Source organism: Leptodactylus fuscus, chromosome 3 (genome assembly GCF_031893055.1).
Source record: "Leptodactylus fuscus isolate aLepFus1 chromosome 3, aLepFus1.hap2, whole genome shotgun sequence".
NCBI lineage: Eukaryota > Metazoa > Chordata > Amphibia > Anura > Leptodactylidae > Leptodactylus > Leptodactylus fuscus.
Window position 1 is genome coordinate 238,148,198 of NC_134267.1, and position 19,094 is coordinate 238,167,291.

A 19,094-nucleotide genomic window follows, 5' to 3' on the forward strand; every position below is an offset into this window, starting at 1 on the left:
ACTTGGTGACTCCAGTTAGTTGAATTTTGGTTTCCCCTGAAACTGGCATTTTTTTCTATCATGGGATTTGATAGTCAATCGAATAGTCGAATATTGAGGTTCTACTCGATTCTCGAATATTAAATATTTCACTACTCACTCATCTCTAGTCACATCAATGCAGTCTATGGGATTGTAAAAAAAATCTAAGACATTTGTGTACCATCTCTTTTCATCGACCCAAAGTTGATCTGTTTTTTGATTCATGTGACAACTACAGACAATTCTCAACCTGTAAACAAGGAGGGTGAAGTAATGTCCTTGACTATCAGACAGCAACAAATGTAGACATGTGAGTGCATGAGATGTGACTTACCAGGAATTGCTTATGGAATTTGAATTCTTTATCTTTGATGGACCTTTTCAAGAATATATTTCGCGCCTCCTTTTCACACTCTCCACTTATCTTTAAAATCTGGTCAGCAGTCTCAATGGGGAACTTTATCTTTTCCTTCATCCTATTCTCATAGTGTTGTGCTGCCTCCTCCACAGCTCTTCTGTTTTCTGCTTCAGATATTTTGGCCATTACATCCTCCATGCAAACAGCTTTGGAAGAGTTTATAGCTTCAATGTATTTGGTGGCCAGATTGGCTAAAACTAAGAACAGTGAACGGGTTTTATTATTATTATTATTATTATTATTATTATTATTATTATTATTATTATTATTTATTTCTATAGCACCATTAATTCCATGGTGCTTTACATTATTATATTAATCCCATGGTGCTTTACATTTGGGGGTTACATACAATACACAAAATATATAGGTAGATATAATACTAACAATGACTGACTGGCACAGTGGGGTAGAGGGCCCTGCCCGCGAGGGCTTACAGTCTATGAGGGAAGGGGGTAGAGACAGAAGGAGAGGGGGAGTCTGTACAGATGGCGGTGCGGTGATAGTGTTATTGGAGGTTGTAGGTCTTCCTGAATAGGGGAGTCTTCAGGGCCTTCTTGAAGCCTGTGATTGTGGGGGTCAGTCTTATGTGTCTTGGTAAGGAGCTCCAGAGTATGGGGGATGCACGGGAGAAATCTTGGAGACGGTTGTGTGAGGAGCGGATGAGGGCAGAGCGGAGTAGGAGGTCATTGGAGGATCTGAGGTTACGTGTGGGCAGGTAGCGGGAGATGAGGTCAGAGATATATGGAGGGGACAGGGTGTGGATGGCTTTGTGTGTTAGCGTTAGTAGCTTGAACTCGATTCGCTGGGCTATAGGTAGCCAGTGGAGGGACTGGCAGAGGGGAGAAGCCAATGAAGAACGAGGGGTGAGGTGAATTAAGCGAACAGCGCAGTTTAGGGTGGACTGGAGGGGGGCGAGGGGACAGGGGTAAGTGTTGTTCCGTTGACTTTGATAGATGGGTCAGGGAGAGGGGCTGTACGGGGTGGGGCAAAGATGATGAACTCTGTTTTCTCCCTGGCCAGCAGGGAGGTAATGTCTGGTCCAGAGATGTATATTTGGGTGTCATCGGCATAGCAATGGTACTGGAAACCATGAGATTCTAAGAGTTGGCCCGGCCGAGGGTGAATGCCGAGATGGAGAACAGGAGGGGTCCTAGGACGGAGCCCTGGGGGACACCTACAGAGAGAGGGCGAGGTGAGGAGGTGGTGTGCGAGTGGGAGACGCTGAATGTGCGGTCGGTGAGGTATGAGGAGATCCAGGAAAGGGCCACGTCTGAGATACCAAGGGAAAATATGTAACAGGAGGGAAGGGTTGACTGTGTCAAAGGCAGAGGAGAGGTCGAGGAGGAGGAGGACAGAGTAATGGCGCTTGGCTTTGGCGGTTAGCAGGTCATTAGTGACTTTTGTTAGGGCAGTTTCAGTGGAGTGCCAGGGTCTGAAGCCTGACTGTAGTCTGTCAAAAAGCAGGTTGGACAAGAGATAGGAGGAGAGTTCGGAGTGGACATGCTGCTCAAGAAGTTTTGAGGTGTACGGGAGCAGTGAGATGGGGAGATAGTTGGCTGGAGAGGACAGGTCGAGGGATGGTTTCTTAAGTATAGTGACTGTGGCGTGTTTGAAGGCTGAGGGGAAGGATCCATTGGTTAGGGATAGATTGAAGAGATGGGTTAGGGCTGGAGTAATGACTTCACTGGATCAGGTCAAATGCGCAGGAGGTGAGGTGGGATTTGGAGATTAGGGAGGAGAGTTTTTCGTTGGTGATGGTGGAGAAACAGGTCAAGGATGAGGAGCAGTGAGTAGTTGGGTTGAGGGGTTGTCGGGGGGAGTAGGGTGAGACTGTCTCTGATGGTGTCGAAATTAGTTTTAAAGTAAGAGGCAAAGTCGTCAGCTGAGATAAGTGATGTCGGAGGGGGGGCGGGAGGACAGAGAAGGGAGTTGAAGATGGTGAATAGCTGTTTGGGATTGCGAGAGAGTGCGGATATGAGTGTGGTGTCCATGACCTAAATCTAGACAACTCCAGATTATTTTTACTACTTAGATTACAGATATTGCTTTGTAAATACTCACTTTTCCCAGTAACCTCGTGGACATCATCCACATACTTGACTTCCGATTTATTATAAATGTAGTCACAGAATTTCTTTGTCTGGGCCATGAATGTCTGGCTCAGTTGATCGTCTGAAACTTTGTCCATATTTTGGAGAACCTCTTTATCTCCAGAAGGAAGGTCAAACATGAAGCACTTGCGATTCATGAAATACATGCGGATGCGGTCTTTGTATTTGTTCTGCCTCTTAACCTTAGCCAAGCTTCCTTGAATATTTTTACAATTTCAAGATAAAAAAAGACAAAGAATTAATTCATCACCATCAGTTCTTCTACTGTTCTCTGCCTTCCTAATAGCAACCTATAAGATTAAATTGAGCATGCCCACATTTTGGTTGGGGATTGTCTACAGAGCCAGGGTCGGATTGGGGTGTCTAGGGCCCACCAGTGGAATTGTTTCTAGGGGACCACCGCCAGGACCCCTTCAGATCAGCTGTATGGAGCCTATTCCGGCTCCCATTCTGTACACAACAGAGGGCCAGAAGCAGAAAGCTTCATCTGCTGTATAGTAGCCCGGTGTCTTCACTGCAGCTCAGCTCCCACTGACTTCAATAAGTGCCAATATGCAGTGAAGGTGCACGGCTGATATACAGTGTATTATGTTCAGGACGGGCGTCAGAAATGACTCCATATAGCTGATCAGTCTGAGGGCTGGCTATCGGCTCCCTATAGATCAGGTATTTATGGCCTGTCTTGAGAATAAACCGTAAAAATTTATCCCTCGACAACCCCTTTAATATACCCCACTAATTTCCCACACTTTAAAGAGGTTGTCCAGTATAATTTTTTTTTCAGCTTTTTTTGTTGTTGCAGATTTTGCTGCGTGTTTTTTGAGCCTAAGCAGAAGATAGAAGTATGAGAGCTTTCTATATATTCCCCATTACTTTTGTAGCCATTCTTGGCTTTGGCTCAAAAAAAACAACTAAACAAAATCTGCAATAAAAAAAAGCTGTGTTTCCACAACGTGGGGTCTTAGCCTTAAAGGGGTTGTCCACGCTAAACTTTTAAAGTTTAAAGCTGCTAGGGACAGTGAAAAAAAAAAATACATACTCACCTGCAGTTCGTCTGCTCTCCCGGGTCTCTTCCAGCATTGTGCTGAAGATGCTGACTGACCTCAGCAGTCACGTGACTGCTGAGGCCAATTAGAGGCCTTATCAAGAGTACCAATGATGTCACAGATAGTGACACTCAGGCCCTTCGCTGATTGGCCTTAGCGATCACGTGATCACGGAGGCCAATCGGCGGCTTCAGCACAACACCAGAAGATGCCGCCAGAGCAAAAGAATCGGGAGGACACCGGAACAATGGGAAAAGGTGAGTATACATTGAAAAAATAAATAAATCATTGCCCCCAGCTTATTAAAACTTTAAAAACTTTCCATTTTTGCCTGGACAACCCCTTTATTGTCTCCTAGCATATTGGCCTCCATCAGTGACCCCCTCCCCCCACAATATAATGGCTTCATCAATGGGGGGGAGCAGTGTATGGGGGGAATAGTGAAAGGGCCACTGTATGGGAAGTGGGGGGGGGGGAGGGGGCAGGTGATTTTGCCACTGCATGGGGAGGAATAGTGAAGGGGGCCACTGGATGGGCCATACAGTAGCCTCTTCACTGGTCCCCCACTATAGTAGTATTGGATGATTACTTACTTGTTTGCTCCCAGTCTCGCTCCTTCTTGCTTGGGGCACACTGATATGACATCATATGTGCCCGGAGCATAAAGAGGCAGGAGGCGACGGAGCAGACATGTACGTTTTGGGGCTTAGCTTGTAGGCCACAGGCTCAATGGGGCCTGTGGCCTACAAGCCTATGAGTCGGTGGCGCCCCTTTTTCTTGGTTTTGTGATCCGGTTATTAAAACAGAAACTCAAATCCGAGGAGAACCTGGCCACATCACCTACCTTCTACCCGCTCCTGTGCGCTTCACATTACGGGAGCAGTGGAGAGGTAAGTTCGTAGGGGCCTTACCGCACCTCCACTGTCTATTAAAAAGAGCAGTGGAGGTCCAGTAGGGCCCACTAAAGGTACGGTACCCACCGGGGGATTCACCAGTACCCCTGTGGGCCAGTGAGACCCTGTACAGAGCTACATGCTCATTTTATCAAATGTGAAAAATTTCATTCTTTTCAGGCATGAAGCAAAGGTTGCTTTTGACTTAACATTGACATATCTAAACATTGTACACCCTGTTTGTGGATGATAAGTTAAAAGGGGTTGTCCCAGACCAGAAATTTGAATGTAACAAGAAGGGTAGAATATAAAAAATGGTTATGCACTGATTCTAACCTGAATCCTGCCTTTGTTTCTGACCTGGGTTGGCTATCACCTTCACTGATCTGTTTGTAAAGTGATGGCATAATGACTGGATTTCTGCAGTCAATCACCACTCAAAATAAATGGTTTATGGTTATGAGTAACCCTGGGTTTGCTGTCACACATATTATTCTTTCTTCCCATCCAAGTATTCATAACCATATCCATCTTATCTGCAAAAGTGAAGATTGTCTAGTAGATAAAGCCAACCTGAACTGAACATTTCTACCTGCTGATTTATGCTGACCAGACCCAAGTATCATTTCAAAATTCCAAGTGAAAAGTGGAATAGAAAAATAATCTACACTTACCAGGGATGTCCTTCAGAAGATTCCTTTATTCGAAAACCAGATCAGACCAGTGATGGGGAATAATACTGTGTACAGGGGCCACTAAGGGGCATAATACTGTGTGTAGGGGCCAATGGGCCACTATCGGGCATAATACTGTGTGTAGGGGCCACTATGGGGTATAATACTGTGTGCAGGAGCCACTATGGGGCATAATACTGTGTGCAGGAGCCACTATGGGGCATAATACTGTGTGCAGGGGCCACTATGGGGCATAATACTGTGTGCAGGGGCCACTATGGGGTATAATACTGAGTGCAGGGGCCACTATGGGGCATAATACTGTGTGTAGGGACCACTATGGGACATAATACTGTGTGTAGGGGCCACTATCGGGCATCATACTGTGTGTAGGGGCCACTATGGGGCATAATACTGTGTGCAGGGGCCACTATCGGGCATAATACTGTGTGTAGGGGCCACTATGGGGCATAATACTGTGTGCAGGGGCCACTATGGGGCATAATACTGTGTGCAGGGGCCACTATCGGGCATAATACTGTGTGCAGGGGCCACTATGGGGGATAATACTGTGTGCAGGGGCCACTATGGGGCATAATACTGTGTGCAGGGGCCACTATGGGGCATAATACTGTGTGCAGGGGCCACTATGGGACAAAGAACTGTGTGCATGGGCGACTATGGGGCATAATGGCCACTTTACAAAGTATTGTGCCCCATTGTGGACACTCATGAACAATTATTATACTCTGGGGTCTTTTCAGACCCCAACATTTAATAATTGGAGACCCAGGAGAGGATACAAATATAAAAAACAATTTTACTTACCTCTCCCTGGGGTTCACTGTAATCTTTGGTGATGTTGGTCATCTTCAGTGATGGTACAGATGTCACCTGACTCAGGCCAGCGTCGCGAGGAATAATGATGCTGGCCTGGGCCGCAAAGTAAGCCCAAAGCCTGTTGGAGTGTAGGAGAGGTAAGTAACAGCAGTTTTTATGTTCTTTTACCTCCCCTAGCTCTCCGATCATTATACTCGGGGAGTCTGACCCACGAGTATAATAATAGTTTTGTGGGGCCCGCGTCCTCACTTACCGATCCCGGTAGAAGAAGAAGCAATGCTGGTGGCCTTGAGCAGGAGCTGGGATCGGTAAGTAAATAGGGCCCATTACCTACCTCAGTTACTCCAGCAGGTAACGGACTATTTAAAAAAAAAAGGGGGGGGGGGGGCGGAGCCTAACCGTCACGCTGAATGGACTGCTGAGCCTGCAGCTCCGTTGGAGTTAGAGCTGAAACTCGGTCTTCCAGCTATAAAACCCAGGAAAAAATGGGCAAAAATGGTAGAAAGGTCTGGTGACCCTCCGGGTACCCCTCTGGGCAAGCAACCTCCAGCTGAAGTCCACAAATTCTTCAAACGAAAGGCCCAGCAATCTCCGATAATGGCGCGCAAGATGGCGCAGCCTGAACCCAGAGAGGCTGAAATGCTGGAAGACACTGATGCTGAGAGCACAGCCAGCGCGGAGAGGATGGACACCACTACTATCCCCATCACCAGAGCATTTCTAAAAAAGGCGCTCTCTCAATCAAGGCTGGTTCTGCATCGAATTTTTCCATTCGAATAGCGAGTAGTATTCGATCGAGTATGAGTATTTCGAATACCGTAGTATTCGATTGAATACCTACTTGATCGAATACTACTCGTTCATCTCTACTAATCATATCTGCTTTGTAGCATATAACAGTTGAACCCCCTCCCCCCGCCTGTATTTTAATTTCCGCCTTCTATTGCCCCTGAAGTTAATCCTACCTAATCTCTAAATATCCCTACAGCACTTTTGTTATCTTTCCTGACACCTATTAAACCCTGTCCTAAATTTCCTAGATTTCCCCTCTCTCTTACATACCTTTATTCTTCCTCATCACCTATATCCTTTTTTCTAACCCTTCCCGATTTGTCTTTATGTCTGTAATATACTTTACATCCCCCCCCCCCCTCAATTCTTCTCTTTCTTCACTTATTTCCCACCCTACCTCTTTCCCCTCTGCGCCTGCTGGGACCGGGTACCCTTATTGGTTGTGGATTAGTTTTTCAATCATACTCACGCCACCATGGCTGACTTAATATTCACCACATTCAATAAACAGGGTCTCAACTCCCCGAACAAGCGCTCGCAGATCTACACGATTCTCAAAAAACTGCGCTCACAACTTATTTTCCTACAGGAAACCCACTTCAAGAAAGACAAACTCCCCAAATTGTTCCCCAAAATGTACCCCTTAACTTTTCATTCGACCAATCCAACAAAATCATCAGCTGGAGTATCCATTTTACTCCATCAATCGGTCCCATTTGTACTCACACAAAAATATGAAGATTCGGAGGACCGCTTACTCATGGTGAAAGGCACTATAGCAACACATCCTTACACCCTAGTGAATATGTATCCCCCAAATAAACATCAAGTCCAATGGATACTAAGTGTGCTCCAAAAAATGGAGTTATTTGCAAGAGGCCAAGTGATATTGGCAGAAGATCTTAACCTCACGCTCAATCCCCTACTGGACTCTTCCTCAGGGACTTCTAGCACGACCCAAAAAGCACTGGGGAAACTCTCACAAACGTTTCACAATCTTAAGTTGGTGGATATCTGGAGAACACTCAACCCTTCGGTCAAAGACTACTCATTCTTCTCCAACCCCAGACAGTCATATCAGAGGCTGGACTATATCTTCGTATCTGTCACTCTTCTACCCTTCTCTACAAAAGCCCGCATAGACTATATTACAGTGTCAGATCACGTGCCTGTTTGGGGGTCTATCTCAATACAACAATTACCCAGAAAAGACTGGTGTTGGAGACTCAATGAGACACTCTTAGATAAACCAGAGATGACCTCTCATCTTAGCGAAAAATTTAAAGAATATTTCTCAAATAACTCAACCACAGACTTGTGCCCAAAAATAACGTGGGAAGCTCACAAAGCAGTCATTAGAGGGGAACTAATCTCCTTGGCCTCCAAACTCAAAAAAGATTCATAAGCTGTACTAGACAAGTTACTAGCTGACATAGCATCTATAGAATGGATTAGGAAAATTAGCAAGAAATACTGGGTAGTGATGAGCTCCAGAAACTAAGAGAACAGCTCAAAAACATACTTAATGCCCGTTCAGCTAAGCACTATCTACATTACCAACACAAACTCTATGCCCACGGAGATAAGGGAGGGAACCTCATGACCTCCATGCTCCACAAACGTAAATCCAAATGTTTCATTTCCCGCATTAAAGACAGACAAAGTAAACACTACACGTCCACACCGGACATAGCTTCTACCTTCCTCTCTTTTTATTCTGATCTCTACAATTTAAATAGATCGGATTCACCATCAACTGTAGACTCAAAAAGGACTCAAACCGACGCGTTTTTAAACTCTATCACCCTCCCAACGCTGACAGAAGACGATTCCTTGAGCCTTGAGGACACGGTGTCCCACCATGAAATGATCACTGCACTTCAATCATTTCCAGCTGGAAAAAAGCCCAGGACCAGATGGGCTTCCAGTGCATTACTACAAGACTTTTCAATCAGAATTAGTCCCTTACCTGACTAGATCCTGTAATGCCCTTCTTTCCGGTGCCCTCCTTCCTAGACAAAGTCAAGAAGCCCACATCACCTTCCTACCAAAAGACAGTAAAGATCCCACAGACTGCGGTAGTTACAGACCAATCTCCCTCTTAAATCTCGATCTTAAAATATGGGCAAAAGTTTTAGCCCTCAGAATACAACGTTTAATCCCAACCCTTCTAAACGCGGAACAATCGGGATTTGTCTTAGAAAGAGAAGGAAAAGAGAATTCCCACAGATTGCTACATGCAATCTCCTTTGCCAAAAAAACCGACACGAAACTAGCCTTACTTAGCCTTGACGCAGAAAAGGCATTTGATAGGGTCAGCTGTCGGTTTATGAAATCGGTCCTCCACAAACTCAATTTCCCACCCCATTTCATCTCTGCAGTCTTCACCCTTTACCAACCATGCTCGTTTCAAAATAAATGACACACTCACCTCGTTCCTTGACATTCATAATGGAACGAGACAGGGGTGCCCACTTTCCCCATCCCTTTTTATACTCACACTTGAACCCCTTCTACAGGCCATCAGATCACATCCAGATATATCTGGACTGAAAATTGGTCAATTCACTCTCTACTCAGAAGCCTTTGCAGATGATGTCCTTTTTCTGGTAACGAATCCCGAGACAGGTTTACCTAAAATACTAGAAGTTCTAACCCAATATGGTTTCATTTCAGGTTATAAAATAAATTTGGAGAGATCAGAAGTCTTAAATATCAACATCCAAAGACGTAGGATGAACGCCCTTCAACAAATGTTTCCTCTAAAATGGATGACCAAATCGGTTAAATATTTAGGCGTTAAACTAACAGCTGATCCCCATCTACTTTATCAGGAAAACTTTCTCTCTCTTTTAAAGCCAAATTGAAATCATATACATCTCTACCGTTCTCTTGGTTTGGTAGACGGAGTTTGCTTCAGACATATGCCTTGCCGACGATCCTCTACCGTAGACACATGCTTCCAATACGTTTACCACCTTCTTTCTTTAAATCTATGAGATTTATTTTTACGAGCTTTCTTTGGAAGTCTAAACGCCCCCGACTCCCACTGACACTTCTTATGAAGAAAAAATCCGCTGGCGGCATAGGGTTACCAGACGTCAAGGAATATTACAAAGCAGTCCAACTGAAACGTTGGATTGAACTGGCCACCACCAAAACAAACCCTACTATCTTTTCACTCTTGTTAAATACTTTTGGGCCCTCCTCATTAGCTGACTTATGGCTACACACTAAACCGGGCCACAAGTCCAAGAATATGGATCAACTGTTACTTGGAGCTGCTGAAACTTGGAGTTTACTCTCGGACTCCTTGGCTCTCGGACTCTCACCCCAATAGGTACTCTCCCTTTTTGGGCTAACAAACCTGGAAATATTCCGGAAACCCTTTGGCATAAACTCAGTTACTATGAAGTATTTGATATTTTGAATGATGAAGGGATACCGGACATAACTAAACTAATCTCTCTGACATCTTTAGAGCCCTTACACTTCCTACACAACATTCATCTCAGACTAACGGCCCAGATATGGTTTCAAAGCCACTCCATTAGGAACAATTTCACCCCCTTTGAAAGGACTGTTGCAGCTAATAATAAATTTCTTCACAAGACCTCCCATGTCCTCTCTAAGTAGGTTAACCCTCCCAAAATCTCTAAACCTGCATACCTTTCATCATGGGAAATAGACCTACAAATCTCGCTCTCCGAGGAACAAGTTTCTTCTCTTCTGTCGCATGCTCATGGCTTCTCCACATGTGTGCGCGTGCAAGAAAACCATTATAAATGACTCACTAGATGGTACCACACACCGCAATGGTTATATAGGTTGAAATCATCCAATTCAGACAAATGTTGGAGATGTCAACAACAAGTTGGTTCCCTCCTACACATTTGGTGGCAGTGTCCCAACGTACGACGGTTCTGGGAAAACGTCCAATCTTTAATTCGTAGATGCACAAACCCAACTTTCTCTCTCACCCCAGAGATGGTTTTCCTATCCCTCCCTTCATCGGAGTACAAACCCTCGAAAAAGAATCTAGTCTCCCACATGCTAGCAGCTGCAAACTCTCTATTACCATGTAAATGGCTGGGCCCGTCTCCTCCGACTAGACTAGAATGGATTGAAAAAATGAATCAAATAATGAGATTTGAAGAAATATCTAGCTGGAGAGATAGAAAACATGACAAATTTGTAAACTGTGGTCTCCATGGCAGAAGTTGAATCTGTGACTGCTTGTTAGGGAAACAAGCTTTATATACCTTATCCCCTCCCGGCCCCAGCGGGCCTAGACCCATTCTTGTACCCTCCCCCTTACCTATTCTTACGTTTATACTTATACCCTAGCATTTCTTATATGTTTCACGTTTCATTTTCACCCAGTGCCCACCTGCCCATACTCCATACATATAAATTCACCTTGGTCCTTTCTCACTCTACATGAAGCCTCACCCACAACCTACCACTTTAAATCATTACCCTTTACCCCCCCTCACCCTACCCTCCTTCTTTTTTAGGAAAATCCCAAACACTTACTACAGACTTGAGATGGATGAATGTTACTCATACTTAGACGAGTTGGACCCTAATATTCCAAACTGTTAACTTTTTGAAAAAAACGAACAAATGGAGACATGTTTTGGGCAAACTATATACCACATTTTATAGATATATAGTCCTAGGAGCCCTGACAGTGTCATACACTATGTATTATAGATATATAGTCCTAGGAGCCCTGACAGTGTCATACACTATGTATTATAGATATATATAGTCCTAGGAGTCCTGACAGTGTCATACACTATGTATTATAGATATATATATATATAGTCCTAGGAGCCCTGACAGTGTCATACACTATGTATTATAGATCTATAGTCCCAGGAGCCCTGACAGTGTCATACACTATGTATTATAGATATATACAGTCCTAGAAGCCCTGACAGTGTCATACACTATGTATTATAGATATATATATAGTCCCAGGAGTCCTGACAGTGTCATACACTATGTATTATAGATATATATATATAGTCCTAGGAGCCCTGACAGTGTCATACACTATGTATTATAGATCTATAGTCCCAGGAGCCCTGACAGTGTCATACACTATGTATTATAGATATATACAGTCCTAGAAGCCCTGACAGTGTCATACACTATGTATTATAGATATATATATAGTCCTAGGAGTCCTGACAGTGTCATACACTATGTAATATATATATATATATATATATATATATATATATATATATATATATATATATATATATATATAGTCCTAGGAGCCCTGACAGTGTCATACACTATGTATTATAGATATATATATAGTCCTAGGAGCCCTGGCAGTGCCGTACACTATGTATTATACATATATATAGTCCTAGGAGCCCTGACAGTGTCATACACTATGTATTATAGATATATAGTCCTAGGAGCCCTGACAGTGTCATACACTATGTATTATAGATATATATAGTCCTAGGAGTCCTGACAGTGTCATACACTATGTATTATAGATATATATATATAGTCCTAGGAGCCCTGACAGTGTCATACACTATGTATTATAGATCTATAGTCCCAGGAGCCCTGACAGTGTCATACACTATGTATTATAGATATATACAGTCCTAGAAGCCCTGACAGTGTCATACACTATGTATTATAGATATATATATAGTCCCAGGAGTCCTGACAGTGTCATACACTATGTATTATAGATATATATATATAGTCCTAGGAGCCCTGACAGTGTCATACACTATGTATTATAGATCTATAGTCCCAGGAGCCCTGACAGTGTCATACACTATGTATTATAGATATATACAGTCCTAGAAGCCCTGACAGTGTCATACACTATGTATTATAGATATATATCTAGTCCTAGGAGTCCTGACAGTGTCATACACTATGTATTATAGACATATAGTCCTAGGAGCCCTGACAGTGTCATACACTATGTATTATAGATATATATATAGTCCTAGGAGCCCTGACAGTGCCGTACACTATGTATTATAGATATATATAGTCCTAGGAGCCCTGACAGTGTCATACACTATGTATTATAGATATATAGTCCTAGGAGCCCTGACAGTGTCATACACTATGTATTATAGATATATATAGTCCTAGGAGCCCTGACAGTCTCATACACTATGTATTATAGATATATAGTCCTAGGAGCCCTGACAGTGTCATACACTATGTATTATAGACATATAGTCCTAGGAGCCCTGACAGTGTCATACACTATGTATTATAGATATATATAGTCCTAGGAGTCCTGACAGTGTCATACACTATGTATTATAGATCTATAGTCCCAGGAGCCCTGACAGTGTCATACACTATGTATTATAGATATATACAGTCCTAGGAGCCCTGACAGTGTCATACACTGTGTATTATAGATATATATATAGTCCTAGGAGTCCTGACAGTGTCATACACTATGTAATATAGATATATATATATATATATATATATATATATATATATATATATATATATATATATATAGTCCTAGGAGCCCTGACAGTGTCATACACTATGTATTATAGATATATATATATAGTCCTAGGAGCCCTGACAGTGCCGTACACTATGTATTATAGATATATATAGTCCTAGGAGCCCTGACAGTGTCATACACTATGTATTATAGATATATAGTCCTAGGAGCCCTGACAGTGTCATACACTATGTATTATAGATATATATTGTTATCTTCACTCATCTCTAGTTTTGACACAACCCTATTACTGGATATGCACAATGACTTCTAAGACTGGAATAGGTGAGTATTAACAGCATTGTACTTTATCATTTTTAGTAACCAGACAGGACTTTGTTCTTTCCAAATTAGCCAAGTAAGATTGTGAAAGATATGGTGGCATAAACTCACAAAAAAGTTAATTTACAGGAAGTAGAAAAGACTTCTTCTTTAAGGATACTGTAATTTCTCAAGGGCATTTTCATCAATACTAGCTTTGCTGTTGTAGATCAGGGTACTGCTCAGCAGGATGGCCAGGCAGAAAATCCACATGTCGTTCTTCTTGTCTCCCTGTATTACATCAGAATTATTACCAGTACACAACATTATAAAACTTCCCCAGTAGCTGCCCCATTAGAATTACTTTTTGAACCTTTCCTGGCAAGTCTTGGAGTGTCTTTCACTCCACATCTATGTATTGTATACCCTACTCATACAAGAAATAAAAAGCTGTTACCTAACATGTATGACCTTCTTCTGTGTGTCTGTGCAAAGTGTTTTTGGAAGGGAGACTGACTAAGAAAAGATGAAGGCTTTAACATTGTAGATGTATGTCAGTTGAATGTTCATTAGACAAACATCTACACCTTCCAACCAATCCATACACCTGTAACTTCAACTGGGTGTACGTGTTTTCTCACTAGGTAGTGGATGACTATAACCAGGGCTCTTTGTGCAATAGTCTACACACATACTTAAGTTTCCACGGCTGAATCTGTGCAGGTCCTAAACCCATTCCTCCCAAATGTCACAGATTTATCAGGACAGTCCCAGATTGTGGGTCATGCACTGCTTTTTTGGTCGGCAGGAGGTATTTTCGGATTCATCTCATCCGCATTCGGAGAGAACACAGATGAGTTGAATACAGTGTTGAAGCAGGAGTGGACAGCCCCCACCTGATCACTGTGCCCCCGTGTGCTCCAGCCCTAGAAGCTGTTGGAGCGATGTGATGACGTCACTCACATCATGCCTACAGCTCCCGGGACAAAAGACTGCAGACTACGCAGCAAGGGAGTGAGGAGAGGTAGGTATCAGTGTTTTTTATGTTAAATTTTTGCATCTCAAGACCAACATTAAACTTTGGGGCAGATGGGGGCGTGACAATATACTGGGAGGCATATGAAGAGGGCCATTAAACTGGGTGGGGAATATGAGGGAGACATTAAACTTTGAGGCAGATAGAGGAGGACTAGAGATGAGTAAGTAGTGCGCAGTCGGCTCTTCCTAGGCCCCGATGCCTGGCAGAGTGAATTCCAGCCGGAAGATGCCACGGGGCGCTGTGCCGGGAGAAGACTGCTCGGAGGATCCAGCCCGACCCTCACTCGTGGACTTGGTAAGTATAATTTTATCGAATGTTGCCTACCCCTGAAACGAGCATTTCCCCCCATAGACTATAATAGGGTTCGAAATCCGTTTGAACAGTCGAACAGTGTGCGGCTCGGACATTTCGAACCTCGGACATTTTAGTGTTCACTCATCTTTAAGGAGGACATTAAACTGAGGCAGATGGAGGGGACATTAAAAGAGGGGCAACAGGAGGGGGACATTAATCTTAAAGGTATCTGGAGGAGGACATTAAACTGGGGGCAACTAGAAGGGAAAATTAAACTGAGTGCAACTGAAGGAAGGAAGGCCCCCAGCCCGATCATTTGTTTAGGCCACTGTAAGCCATATACTAGGTATAAAGCCATAATTAGTCCTGCTCATTATAAAATGAATGGGAGCAGAGCTGCAGTTCCAGGCGCCATTGCTTCACTGTATGGATTGAAAGCTCTGTACACTATACACATTGGAAGCTCTATACACAGTATGGATTGAAAGCTCTGTACACTGTATGGATTGGAACCTCTGTACACTATACACATTGGAAGCTCTGTACACTATATGGATTGAAAGCTCTGTACACTATATGGATTGAAAGCTCTGTACACTATATGGATTGAAAGCTCTGTACACTATATGGATTGAAAGCTCTGTACACTATACACATTGGAAGCTCTGTACACTATATGGATTGAAAGCTCTGTACACTATATGGATTGAAAGCTCTGTACACTATATGGATAGAAAGCTCTGTACACTATATGGATTGAAAGCTCTGTACACTATATGGATTGAAAGCTCTGTACACTGTATGAATTGGAAGATATGCACACTGTACGGATTGGAAGCTCTGTACACTGTGTAAGCCGATGGCTGGTCAGGTAATGGAGGGGGTGGACATCTCACCCAGACTACTCAGGTGGGTGAGATGAGAAAACTCCAGGAATGTTTGTTTTCAGCAGACAACTTATGTCTGCTAAGCATTTTGGTAAATGCTCAGTACTGGGCTGGATTGTTAGGAATGGCAGGTAGGTTGGTAGTGGGACCTGTCATTCCACCCCCCTCCAGTCCACACTTTGGGGATGTTCCAGCAGCGACTCAGCTGCAGAGAGTCACCTCATCGAGGAGGATTAAGAAGTTGCTCCAGCAGCAACACTTTGGCAGAGCTTGGCTGGAGAGCTGACAGAGAGGTCATATTTTTGGAGCTGTGTCCTGAATGATTCTACTGGCTTTTGGATTTCCATTATTCTAGGTGAGGTCACCTATTCTATATTTAGTTAGAGCCAAGCCAGGCAGGGAGTTATTTTTGTATTGTTTCCTTTCGTTGCTGCACTATATTTGTGAGTGAAAATAAAACTCTAAGTATGTTTTGGACTAAAGAAACTGGACTTGTGTGTCTATGTCACCCCATCTAGCAACCCCAGACCCTGACAATTGTATGGATTGAAATCTGCATATAATATGCACAGATTTTTCTGCAGATTCAGAAGATGGGAGAGCAACCCTAGACATAGAAGATGTTGCTGGATTTATAGAGGAGCTGTCACATCTCCTGTCCTTTGGAGTAAATTAGTCTTTGTGTAGTCCTGAACTAATAGTGTTAGCAATCTACTTGTCAGGAAGATAGGTCTAAGTGTCATTGTGTAAGGACACAGCGCTCTGACAAAGGGAATGGTAATACCCAGGTGACAATGCTAGCAGGTGATGATTATAGACTAATTTAGGGAATAGCCCTGTGCCTATGGATCACTTAATCTGTCAATGACTCGTTTGACTAACAGTTGTCCCACTTGACTCAGCTCCATACATGTTTAGATCAGGTTATCTTCCATAAGAAGAAATAATCAGGCATGTTGAAAGCCAGCATGGTTGACCATTCTCTCTGTTGTTAAGGGGAGATTAAGGAGGAACCCATACACATTAGATGGTAGGCTAGTCCACCCAAAATCGATGTGTTCTGCAGATTTTAGATTCACGTGTATGGTGGCCACCTTAAACATACTAGACTATTATAAAAAAAAAAAAAAAAAACAGCATAGCAGAGCAATGTTATAATGTGGACAAGTATTGACCCACGGCTGCTGACTGACCATTATATCTCCAAGACCTTCTGTGTCCAGCAGAACCAGAGTGTGATCCTCCTTAGTAGGATGAGGAAGACATTGCATCCAGATGCCCTTGGTCTGAGCTTGTACAGTAGATCCCAAAGCGAAGCCTACATGAACAGCAGATACAGCTTCAGGCAGATGTAGTGTTGCTGAGTTTGTTGCAGTTTATTGTGATCATATATATGACTGCATTGGCTCTGCTATATCTGTATATTATATCTGTATTATTATCTAATCCCATTCCCCCATTCAGACTCACCTTTCTCAGCTCTGGTCAGCTTGTTCATGAGGTAGGACTTCCCTGTCTGACATGGACCTACAATGGCTACCACCACCAACGGCTGGCTGATCTTTGACAAAATGTCAATGGCTCTGGCATTAACCTGAAGTTTTCCACCTGCTGTGTTTTCGATCAGACAAACTGGAAGATCCATCTCCAAATGTATCAGGAATACAATGTGACTGATAAATAGAAATATTGGAAATAATGAACATACCATGCATGACTCAATGTATGATATGGCCCCAACATGTCACTCAGCACTGTACACAAACTCTACCACAATGTGCACTCATTGAAAATTAAAAAAAAAACACAGGATAGAAGTCAGATTTCTGTAAATCTGATAATTTAGTTCTGTCTTAATAGGCAGATTTGTAAATGATTAAAGGTGTGGTCTGGTTAGATACCAGATTCTGCCACAAGACAGAACAGACTAAGAGAGGGCGTCATTGGACTGAAAGAAACAAGATGGCCTTTTTGGCAAGTAGCCCACAATCTAGATTGTTCTGACCTTGCTGTTAGCAGTTGTTGGGGCACAGGGTCAGACTGGGGTGTCCAGGGCTCACCAGTGGAATTGTTTCTAGGGGTCCACTGCCAGAACCCTGCAGATGAGCAGTACCGAGACACGACGGCTATAAGTAATAACATGTCGGGAGCCATGCTACTCACCCACTATACCATGTGCACTACCTAAACCTACTGCTACACCTTGTACGGCTCCTAGAAATGTTACCATTACCTGTGTGCTGCTTTGTCCTCAAAAAGCTGATCTGCAGAGGTCCTGGCTGTTGTATCATCGCAGATGTAATATTGATGGCCTATCCTAAGGACATGCCACCAATATTAGAAACATGGATAAATCCTTTAAAGTGGTTGTCCAGGAATTGGAGCAACTCATGTGGTGGGAGGGAGGTGTAAAATAAAAAACAAATAATTAAAAAAGCATACTCATCTGTCCCCAGCGCTCCGTTGTCCACTGCCAGTATCCATTCAGTCTCGTGCTGGCGCCTCCTTGCTGGGAGTCCTGCACCTCATGTGATCGCTGAGACCAATTAGGTACAGGATAAGACAAAAATGAGGCCATGAGACCCAACAGACACAGGCGGGGACAGCGGGGGACGGGGGACAGGTGAGAAGGCTTTTATTTTAATGTATTTTTATTATTTTTACACCTCCCTGGCGGCCACTACAGTGATCACTCCAGTTTATAGACAACCTGTTTTAAGGGGTTGTCTGGGCCAAATATTTTATGGCCACTTCACTGGTCCCCCCATAATGTATGGGATACAGTGATGCGGCCATTATACTGTGTGGGAGCAGTGATGGGGTAACATCCTGTGCAGAAGGGGGATGTTAAACTGTGTGGGGCATATTAAAGGGATTGTCCAGGGTTAATCTTTTGTATGGCCTATACTCAGGGTAGGCCATAAATACCTGAAACCTCGCATTGCAGAAACACAAGGTCTTTGGCTGCTACAGAAAGAAAAATAAAAACAGCAAAGTGAATGAAATTTATGTGTGGATAGGATTGTATACACTATATACCTACACACTCAGGCCTGGTTCACATCTGCGTTCAGTAATCCAAACTACTGAACGCATTAGCAGACGGTGTGTAGTGAAAGCTATAGACTATAATGGGGTCCGTGTGCTTTCCGTGCGGTGTCTGCACAGAACATGTGGACAGAAAAGTACTTCATGATCTACTTTCCTGTCTGCATGACTTGTGTGGAGATCACAGGGAAAGCACACGGGCCCCATTATAGTCTATGTGTCCCTGTGATTTCACTGTTCATCA

General features: G+C 43.3%; 1 protein-coding gene across 1 annotated transcript in view; it reads right to left on the minus strand.

Annotated features, from left to right (window-relative positions):
* LOC142198622 (guanylate-binding protein 3-like) overlaps window positions 1-17,464 on the minus strand; it is a 39,040-nt gene extending 21,576 nt beyond the window's left edge. Inside the window, exons 1-11 of the mRNA XM_075269652.1 lie at window positions 17,273-17,464; window positions 16,996-17,120; window positions 14,054-14,056; window positions 13,764-13,873; window positions 10,779-10,911; window positions 8,768-8,842; window positions 6,406-6,472; window positions 6,260-6,305; window positions 5,995-6,124; window positions 2,504-2,756; window positions 356-636 (exon numbers count right to left, since the gene is read on the minus strand). Of these exons, the coding sequence (XP_075125753.1) occupies window positions 356-636; window positions 2,504-2,756; window positions 5,995-6,124; window positions 6,260-6,305; window positions 6,406-6,472; window positions 8,768-8,842; window positions 10,779-10,911; window positions 13,764-13,873; window positions 14,054-14,056; window positions 16,996-17,120; window positions 17,273-17,447 (1,398 nt within the window). The 5' untranslated portion in view covers window positions 17,448-17,464. The remainder of the gene's footprint in view (window positions 1-355; window positions 637-2,503; window positions 2,757-5,994; window positions 6,125-6,259; window positions 6,306-6,405; window positions 6,473-8,767; window positions 8,843-10,778; window positions 10,912-13,763; window positions 13,874-14,053; window positions 14,057-16,995; window positions 17,121-17,272) is intronic.
* Between the last annotated feature and the right edge of the window lie 1,630 nt (window positions 17,465-19,094).